The sequence below is a fragment of the Sphaerodactylus townsendi genome, linkage group LG05, assembly GCF_021028975.2.
Source record: "Sphaerodactylus townsendi isolate TG3544 linkage group LG05, MPM_Stown_v2.3, whole genome shotgun sequence".
Classification (NCBI taxonomy): Eukaryota; Metazoa; Chordata; class Lepidosauria; order Squamata; family Sphaerodactylidae; genus Sphaerodactylus; species Sphaerodactylus townsendi.
The window spans coordinates 58,204,070-58,214,750 of record NC_059429.1 but is presented as its reverse complement, the minus strand read 5'-3'; the positions used below and the strand labels follow the sequence as shown (position 1 = coordinate 58,214,750).

The 10,681-nt window shown below is 39.1% G+C and overlaps 1 protein-coding gene across 2 annotated transcripts in view; it reads right to left on the bottom strand.

The window, feature by feature from the left end:
- Positions 1-3,746: 3,746 nt before the first annotated feature.
- The window catches only part of GNG12 (G protein subunit gamma 12), a 67,733-nt gene continuing 60,798 nt past the window's right edge, over positions 3,747-10,681 (bottom strand). For both annotated transcript variants that reach the window (XM_048496813.1, XM_048496811.1), the window contains exon 3: positions 3,747-9,466. In XM_048496813.1, the coding sequence (XP_048352770.1) occupies positions 9,341-9,466 (126 nt within the window). In that variant the 3' untranslated portion in view covers positions 3,747-9,340. The remainder of the gene's footprint in view (positions 9,467-10,681) is intronic.

Below are 10,681 nucleotides of genomic sequence, written 5' to 3'. Positions count from 1 at the left end.
CTACTCGATCTCTGGAAAGGTAGCATATGTATCTTTTCTAAATAAATAAATAGCAGCCATCAATCCATGAAAGGGCATGTCCTCTTTCACCATGACTGTTATATTTATTTTGAAATCTTTGGCCACAGAGTGGTGCAAGACTCCAAAATTCTAGTATAACTACCTTTCTTTTTTTCTACCAAATATTGTCAGGAAGACCAACCAAAGGATATTGCATCTGGGATTTTAACTGACAACCTCATGGATAAAAATCTAGCAAGGATGAGGGGCCCAGACTACTGAGCCAAAATGGCTAGCTTTAATTCTTAATAGTACCTGGTGCCAGATGGCTGGTACCCCAGAATTAGAAATCATCACCTTAGTTGTGCTCTTAGCCCAAAGGAAAAAAAAAAGGTTATCACTCAAAGGCAAACTGTCCTAGCAGGTAGTGTACTGCAGCCGTGGAAATAGCCTTTGCTACCACGTGCATGAGTGTGCCACACTTTATCAGATACGTTAGTCTGTTGCTAGACAGTTTAACTGGAGCCCGGAACATATTATTTCCCTTTGAAATTCAGAAATGATTCTGAATTATAATGAAACACCACAAAGGATGAAAAGAAGTAATATTTAATTAAAGTGTTTCATATCCATGGTACTAAATATATTAGCTATGAATTGGAATCTTAAGTACAGGTTTTTAAATCCCTCACATAATTACAAGAAATAAACTTTCAATAAAAAGTTGCAATGTATTCAGCTTTAATAAGAGATCAATTGCTTGCAAAAGGAAAAACAAGTTAGCACTATTAAATTTTCACAAATCCTTTTTTTTAAAATCAAAGGCAAATTATGGTGGTATTGTTGTCAATCTAGGATTACAATAATACAAAACAATATTTTCGCAAAAGCAATCCAAAGAGATAAACCCAGAGAAAATGTGTACCTGTAAGAAGTAAGCAGAATATGATTTTAAAACACAGAGAGAACACTAAGCATTTTCTTGAGTAATGCTTTACTACTGAGGCATTTATAATCAAAGCACCAAGATGCAGTAGAGTGGTACAGTTCCTGAAAACTCTTGTTAAATATCATACACTTAATTTCAAAACCTCACAGTGGTCCAGCAGGTATTTTGGATGGTTTGACATTCCTATGTAATTTTACAGGATATAATCATACAAGCACCATGGCTGCGAAACCCCCCATTCATTTATATGGAAGTAAGACAGAAATCACATTGAAATGAATTGAGAAAGAGAAGCTAGATTGCCTATGAAGGCAACAATCTCTATTTTTCTCTTTATGATTATACCATCACTACAAAGTTTTATTTAAATACAGAAAGAGATGAGTGAATTTCTATTTCTTTTTTTAAAAGACAGTATAACTTGGAACAAAAGGGAAGAAATGAAAAACATTTACCAGTTACCTAAAATCTGCTAGAACAGAAGTGGCCAAAACCGACATTTTGTTGTTTATTTTACACTTGCTGTGACTGAAAACTGCTATAAAGTCAAAACACAAACTGTGCTGGATTTGATGGAAGCAGGTTTCAATTCACATGTTTTAGATTGAAAGTCAATCTCTGGCATCTCTGACTCTGAAGTTGGCACATTTTACATAGTTTAAATTATGTCCCTGCAGTTTTAAACATGGTATTTTAAATACTCACCTTACATTAATACGTTTGTATTAAAAGATCTAAAGCACTGCTGGTGAAAATATTGGTCTGGATCCAAAGAACCACAAGCAAAAGGAAAACAGCAGATAGTGCTGATCTGCAAGTAAGCCTGTGCAGTGTTCTAATAGATAGGTCTATCCTCATGCTTGCACAAACAGAAAAGAACCTGGCAGTTCCCTGCAACAGTTGTTCATTGAGTGTCTTCTGTGCAGGCACCCACTAAGACAGGCCAGCTGTGGAAAAGAAGTTTCAAGTTTTAGAACATTAGAGAGGTGCCTCTTTCCCATGGCATGCAAGGTGGAGTTTTCCCACCAAAATGCCATGAGGAAGCAGCAATTTCTACCCTAAGTTCTCCTGAGATACAGGAAGCTCAAGAAAGAATAAGCAGAAAGAGAAAAATGTGTGCCCGCACAGAAGACACACAGTAAACACCTTACAGGTTAAATGCAACCCTGTTTTCATGCATGGTGTTCTGTACAGTCCCACACTGAGTGTCTAATAAGCAAGGAGGTTGGAGTGATGCTGTCAGCAAAACAAAGAATGCAATATGACCTTCTCACACTGTTGGCACCTTTCTTGAATTAATGTCCAGAGTAATCATGTACTAAAATGTCAGCTGAAGACCATGTGGCTGCTCCACAGACATCCATCAGAAGTTTATGCTAGAGTTGAGGTTAGTTTGCAAGGTAGCCCTGTGCTGAATTGCCCGGTTCCATATGGAAGCTGTTTCTATGCATAGAGCTACAGAGATAGTATCCCTGTTTATTCAGATAATATATGTCTATTTATCATGGCAGGCCAGCTGTGCGGCAGTAATGTAACCAAGCTCCCCTGGGTTTGGTACCAGCAAACTCATACCATGAGGTGATAAAAAGAGCTTTATTAGAGAAGATTACAAAAGATATTAAAACAAGGCATATAGTTTGGTGATGACAGGATGCATAGAAAAACAACAAAGCTAACTTACTACTTACTGAAGTCACAGTGTAATTAGTTCCTGAGGTGTAATATTTCTAGAGCTTAATACAAGTGTCTTTTCAGCATCAGTAAGGGATACAAGACTATTCTTCTTATTAGATACATTTATGGAGAAAGCTGGCCCTAACTTCCTGACCTCTTCAACCAAACACAGGGCTGTCCTCATGGGACTTTCCAGGGAATGAGTGAACTGCCCTCCCAACTAATATTTTCAGCTGCAGCACATGAGCTAATTAAACCTATCTTAACATGGCCTTGAGAGAGGCTACTATTAAGACATGCACTCTGCACCTGTAAAAGGCAGAAAACTGGCTGAGGCTGGAAAATTCCTTCAAAAATTGATACTCTCTTGACACTATTTTACTGTCTGTGAATTTGGATGACCTTGTTGTACATGAGAAAAAGAAACAAAGGCATAACAAATGGCCTATGTAATTTTGTTCATAATGATTCCAACACTTGGGGCATATGCAGAGGCGTTCCTCGCCAAAAATTCAGGTTCGTTCGTGGGATTTTTTGTATTTTCAGTGTTTTTTTCCGTTTTTGGCCTGCAAGAGGCGCAGGTTTTAGGCTAGCAGCACCAAAATTTCACGGATTTTTCAGGAGACACTCCTGATGATATCTTCCAGGTTTGGTGAGGTTTGGTTTAGGGAGTCCAAAGTTATGGACTCCCAAAAGGAATGACCCATCCCCCATTGTTTCCAATGGGAGCTAATAGGAGATGGGGGCTACATCTTTGAGGGTCCATAACTTTGGACCCCCTGAACCAAACTTCACGAAACCTGGGTGGTAACCTCAGTAAGGTCTAATGAAGATACTCTGAAATTTTGGTGCTGCTGCCTTAATAATTGCACCCCTGACAGCAGGAATCCCCTAAATTTCCCCAGATTCTCCTTTTAAATCCACTCCCTTCCTGCCAATGCTTGTTTTCTTTCTTTCTTTTATTTTCTGAATGCCTAATAAAGGTTATTATTATTATTATCAAATTCACCCCCTTCGGTATGGATTTAAAGGAAGAATCTGAGGTCTCCGGTTTAAACATTGAAAGTGATGCTGTTTCAGGGTGGGGGAGAATCCACCCCCAAACAGCATCACTTTCAATGTTGTTTAAACTGGGGACCCCAGATTCTCCCTTTAAGGTGGATTTAAAAGGAGAATCGCGGTGGGGGCAAAAAAGCCAGAATGTGCACCGGGCGCACTCTGGCCTAGCTACGCCTCTGCAGATTGGTATCACAAGACCACCACATCAGGGACCTTGTATAGAATGAAAAATTTAGCATTCTTTGAACAAACATATGGATTGTATGGTCTTAAAAACTAATTTTTGGAAGGGGCACATGCAAAGTCAGGTCCTGTTACTTTTTTGAAGACTGGAGGTGTTTAGACCTGGGTATAGAACCCCTCCTTCTACAGTGCAATTGAGGTTGGATATTGAGGTGCGTAAAATCTGTTAGCACTGATGGGTATTGATGCTTGGAAAAATAGTTGTTTGCTAGGCTGGCGTCATTCATAAGTGACACCCAGAGATTTTACTTTCTGCTTGTTTTTCCTAATGTGAGCAAAGGTGTAATCACTTTTTGAGGGAAAAAAGGTGGAACCCTCAAAGAATAACTCTTGCCTTGCTCCTAATCTCACTAGGCAAGGCAGCAGCTCTGAGCCAAGCATGGCACCTGATCACAACAGGGGAGGCCACAGGTGAAGCAGTCTGCCACATGTCTGCCAGCATTTATTTGTTGCTTCAAGAGCCAAATGGCTCAGTCTGCAAAACTTTAGCCAATTATTTCTTGTCCTGTGAGAAGGTATAGGTAAGTTTGAAATTTGTTTCCAGAGAAAAAGCTGGTAGTCAGCCATAATAGCCTGTTAGTTTGCAATATGAACACTGAGTGCTGAATATGCATAAACCTTTCACCCAACAGCATCTAACTTGTGGTCGTCTGTGTCCACTGGGACAGAGCATGATTATTGTCTATGTTTGGCCTGAATCTCATCAGACACCAAAGATGCTGGGGTTGGGCAAGGTAATAGAAAAGTGTAGTCATCCTGCTTCACTTTGTACAGATTTTCAATTTTTCATGGAATGGCAGAGATATGAGGCTTTCAAAATAGAATTTGAAATATCCACAGATCTGTCTAGCATAGAACAGACTACAGAACCAGGGTATATAAATATAACACTCTAAGCATTTTATCAGGCTTTGGATCAGAGCAAATCATATCTCTTTCCAAAGATTTTGTCATTCACAACATCTGTTCAGATATAGTCAGATCTCGTCATTTGACAATACAGGAGCTGGATCTCCCACAGTGTCATCTGGTGATGTATCCAAAGGAAACGTGGAACTATGTTCAGTTTGAGGAGCAGCATCATTTTCTACCAAATCCTAAAGATAGCTGTGGAATGGAACCAGGAGTCAAACTGATAAATGATCTCAAATCCATTGAGATGGAAAATCATAGAACCACTTGTGGCATAAATAAGAACAATCTTCCCAGTCAGTTCCATCCACTGGAGAAGGAAAGTATGACCAATTGTCATCGGACAAGTGAGAAAATTGCAGGTCAAGTACTGGGAAAATTCTGAAAAAGCATAATAATATTTCTTAGCTGGTGTTGAAAATAAGGAGATGATTTCTTGATTGACCTTATCCTGTATATGCAGATATGGAGATGGCATCTAGGGCAAACAGGGATTGACATCCTCCATTGAGATAGGTTTCAAGATGCCAGGGGCTGGAACTAAAGGGGCTTTGCCTGCATGCTTAGGTGGGTCCGGGGGAAAAAAGGGACCCATCTCTGTGCTTAAGACTTTGTCCTTGCCTATCAGTGGAGGTGCTGAGAAATTTGTATGAGAGGCAACTGGAGTTGTGATTGGTGCTAAAGCAATCTGAGGATGGAACTGACATAACCAAGGCAATGGAGGATCTATCATGACAAGCTTTAGGGGTGAACAGTTGCTAACAGAAACAGCAAGTAGAGGCAATGTGGGATTCACAAAGGCATATTAAACAGAAAAAGCCCTCATCTGTCTGAGTAATTTTCTGTGACAATTTCTTTTTCTTCTTTTTTAGGCACTTTTCTTTCCAGTAATCAGAAACCAATGAACAGTTGTGAACAGAAATACCAAATGAGACATCAGGAGAGGATCTTCTCTTGCTAGTGGCAAAGAGGGAAGGGGGCATTGTTTTCTAATGGCATGTGACAATTTTGGCAGGAATATGCCACCTTGCACTCTGTAGGAGGTGTACCCCTCTAGTGTTCTAAAGTTAGAAAACTCTTACATGGCTGGCCTATGCATGTCCAGTCCCAGTGCGGGACTGCACAGAAGACCAATGTTGAACTTGGATTTAGTTTACATTTTATCAAGCAACATACTATTGTTATGTGGAAAATAGCCCTTCCATTAATGGATGAAGTCTTCTGCACATGGAAAGGCATGAATGGATCCAATCTATTTTGCCTGATATTGCAACATAAAAACAGATCTAATACTTTAATAAGCTTTTAAAATACACTTAAGGATATAGCACTGATATGGAAGGAAAACAAACATATTTAAAGCCCAGAGGTCCATATCTGTAGCAGTACTCAGGGCAGGAGATATTAGACAGGACATTGGGTGGTTGAAAGAAACCCTAGAGGCCTTTATCTCCCTGAATAATTCCATAGTCAGTCCAAGGTTTTCCTTCCAGACAAGAGAATTATCTATGATAGAGTCCTTCTGGAACCATAATTCAGCTGCCTAGGTCAATAAGTGCTAACACTGGCTTTAACTCACATATGCAATGTTTAGAGAATGGTAAAGCTTTCCAAAATGTGAATACCTAATAATCTGAAGACATTTTACACGGAGTATAACTGCACTATGACTGCCAGATGTATTATGATTTCAAAGTTGATTAACATAAACTACTGACAGCAAGTGAAGTATTGGTTAAATTAAAACCAGGAAGCCATAAATTCAGCTAAAATTTCTGACTGGCTTATTGACATGATGGGTCCAAATTTATTCTATAATAAAGTATACACAGCAGCATTTGCTGATTACAGTGTATGTAGCCTTGTAGAATGTTAACGCAACCATATATTTTGTTCAGTCATTTAAAAAACCTTGTGTGTAGACTCTGAACTCTCTTACTGTATTATGAATTTCTAGATACAAGTACTAAATTAATGTCAACAAGAACTACTTTTTTAAAAAGTATGCATTAATTTGGTAAGTAGAAATTATTACATTAAGAACAAAGTTCTAATGGGCTGAAAATATAAGCAAATGGATAAAATTTGATTAGAAAAACCATACAAAGTTCCAGCTTTTTAGGAGCTAGGAAAACTTTTTAGGCATTCAGGCAAAAGGCACCTGGGATTTTTTCAACTTTTGAGCTAGCTTCAGTCACCAAAATAAATGGAGTTCAGTCAAACAGATTAATAAGGGAGCAATCCTTGGCATTTGGACCCATCCAGGCTCTCTTCATTAGGAAGATTACTTGCAGGGGATGGTCATCCTGTTCCAAGAGAAGTCGGTTTCCAGGAACACATTCTGAACTTTCTATATTCTACGTGACAACTTGAAGGCCATGTGAATCAGTATCTTAAAATATTTGGTGCAGACTATGTACTTTCAGTTTTTTTAGTGATTTGCACAGGTTGGATACAGTTACCACATTTTGGATTCAAACCACTTTCAAAGATGTATCACACACTGAAAAATAACTACCCAAGATCTTAAACTAAGTCAGAAAGACCAGCTTCAGCTGAACATGTGATCCTAAGTCTGTGTACTTGGAAATACGTTCTACTGAAATGCTTTCATTGAGTGGGTTGACAATCAGTATGCAAGTTAATTATGTATCGATATTGTCTGTTATTCTTTGTTGGTTTTACATGAATCAGCCACTAAACTGCAAGCAAAATGGTGTCAGTGGGGAGTCTGCATATGGAAATTTGATTAACAATTTAATGTGAAAAGGCAGATTGAACTATCATAAGCAAATTTTCCAAGTTTTTTCCAATTTTAGGGATAGAAAGGGCAAACACTACAATTATTTAATTTTTTTCTCACAGCTGGTTGATTTCAAGTTTTGGAGAAAATAAGGGACAAATATTTATTATAAATTACTTTTTAACCTACAATTATGCAGAACTAAAGGAGAAATATACAAGAAGTTTAAGTCAGTACTACAGAGAGAATTAATGAGTAAGATAGGGATCTTGACTTGTTGGCTATGTAGCCAGGTCTTCCTTGCAACCACACTGAAGACAAGTTTTGTTTTATTCTATCTGTAATGCAGCAGGACTTACATCCATGCATTTAACAAAAGAAGTGTGGTGGAAGCTGGTGTTTCTAAACCCTGTAATGGGAATGCCACTGGTTGATTTTACAATTTTTGCTCTCAGGGTTGTTCTAAAAGAATTTAGACATACTGTGCAGGCCCCTTACCCTCATATCAACCCCTAAACATTTATTACAAGGCCAGTAACAATGTACTTAAATTCTATAAATGCACAGATATGGAAGGACATAAAATTAAAAGCTCTTAAAGTGCTGGCAGTGGCAACAAATGGAATGCAAATAAATACTGATGGTCTGGAAAAAGTCAGTATTGTATTTTCCACTTTGTATTCCACATACACATATTTTAATACAGCTTAGATTTGCCAAGAATTTGATGCAGGTCCCTCCTTCTATCCTCCAAGCATCTTTTCAGCACAACTCCCATTAAAAAAACCCCAACAGGCCTTGTATAGAAGAAACAGCACCATGAACTGACTGCACTCAGTGCCTGCCCGTTCCTTTAAGATATTATTTGGCATTTGATAAAAGTGGAATCAGCTATCAAAGCAAGAAATGTTTGGATGCCTACAGACAGTTCAACAGGAGTTGTGTGGGGAAGACATTTGGTAGAGGGTTCCTCTGAAGCAATGGAAAGGTATAAGACTTTTTTTCCTTTAAAACTTGTTTTAAGAATCTGTGTACAGCTGGTACACTCTAATTACAGAAGAGATATGAAAAATATAAAATCAAAGGTTATGAAAACCTTTCAAAATAATTTTGGGAAACAGACTTTGTACTAAGTCTATAGGCTCTTGAGACAATTAAATACTTAAGACATATTTGATGGTAACAATATGAACTGTAAATGTGTATCAATAAATGTAATAATTAATTTTGAAGGGTGCATTTTGTTAAAGAATGCACTTGGAATGTGTGTATATATCCAAACAAATATACATACACGCTCTAGATATAGACATCAATCACATACACAAGGATAGACACCAGTATATAATCAAAATGTAAAGTAAGCTTGATTACAACTCTGCTTCTGCCTCACTACTCTGTAAATGAAGCTCAGGCAACTTTGGTCTTGATTGTTCAACCCAATACCTTGAACTGTGAACATTCATTGCACTTTAAAGTAAAACCCATCCCAGCTATCTCTCATCCCATAAAAGCCAGCAGAATCCAATGGACAACTAAGCTCTTAGAACCATTCCATTTCATAAGTAACTCTACTTGCATTCCCATGCTGAACAATATAAAGAAAAGAAACTTTTTAGAAACCGAAAAGTTCATTGATACACAATGTAAATTGATTGCCGTTTCATACAGTTGGTACCAGATGATCTTCAGGTTACTTCTCTAGGAAACTGGTTGGTTGGTTTCACAGGGAGGGTCTTGAATGCATCTTGCTGCTTTGCCTATAAGATTGTACAGGTCTTTTTATCCTTGAAGGGATTTTCCGACGCAGGTATGCCCATTAATAAAGGATCCTTCCTAGCATGCTCCTCACAATAGCACATTAGATCTGCTGATGCCTTGGATACCTGTGCAAAGAAACAAGGTGCAGAACTATAAATATTCTAAAGTTTCCAAGAGGATTAGCTAGATTGCTAATCAAGGTCTATGTACTGCAAGTAGATTAATTTGATACATGCACCAGGTAATATAAAACTGAATATAAGAGTCAGATTCCAACTGGAAGAAATGTTATTTCCTCAGCACTGTTTTCCAGATTTGTTTCAGCAGTAAAGAACGGTCCATTGGTAGACTTACCCTGAAGAGGCCTTCTCCTGGATGGCGACGAGGGCATCCTGATTGGGTGATTCCTAGCTCATTCTCAGGGAGGCAGGACCTAATTTTGTCGTCACTTCCTGAGGAGGGCTTAGACACCCATCCTTGCTCAGTATTTGATTAACCTAGTAGTATAGAGTGAAAACTGTCTCCGAACATAAGAGCAAAAACATTAGGACATAAGAGCAAAAACATTAGGAAGTAACAACATGTAACATGGCACAACAAGTAACATGAAACTGGCAACAAGCCTACTGAATCTGATTTGAACATAACTGCGTGTCCTTTTGTGTACATTTTACGGGGGGGCCAGGATGCCCTCGTCGCCATCCAGGAGAAGGCCTCTTCAGGGTAAGTCTACCAATGGACCGTTCTCCTGGAGGCGAGGCTCGGGCATCCTGATTGGGACCTCCCCGAGCAGTGTCCCTAACGGGTGGGATCATTCTCCAAATATATGTTCTAGGACTCTGTGTCCAAAGGCTGTGTCGTTGTCGGCTATAGATTGCAGTCTATAATGTTTGATAAAGGTGGTAACGGAGGACCACGTTGCTGCTTTGCAAATGTCCTCGACCGGAATTTGGCGCCTAAATGCAGCATTGGCTGCGGTACACCTGGTGGAATGTGCCGTGACTCCTGGTGGGACCGGAATATTGGAGGCCCTGTAGGCCTCTGTTATGCAGGCTCTGATGGTGGAGCTGATGGCTGCTCGAGACATCTGAGTTCCCAAGTTTGGCGCAGAGACGTTAATGAGCAGGGACTCAGTTTTTCTGAGGTCTTCCGTGCGAAGGATGTAAGCCTTGAGGGCTCTCCTGACGTCCAGGGTGTGCCAAAGAATTTTTTTGGGATGTTTTGGATTAGGAAAAAAGGAAGGTAGTATGATTTCTTGCTTGAGGTGGAATTGTGATCTAACTTTTGGAACAAATGAGGGGTCCAGGCGCAGGACCACCTTGTTCTTATGGAATATGCAT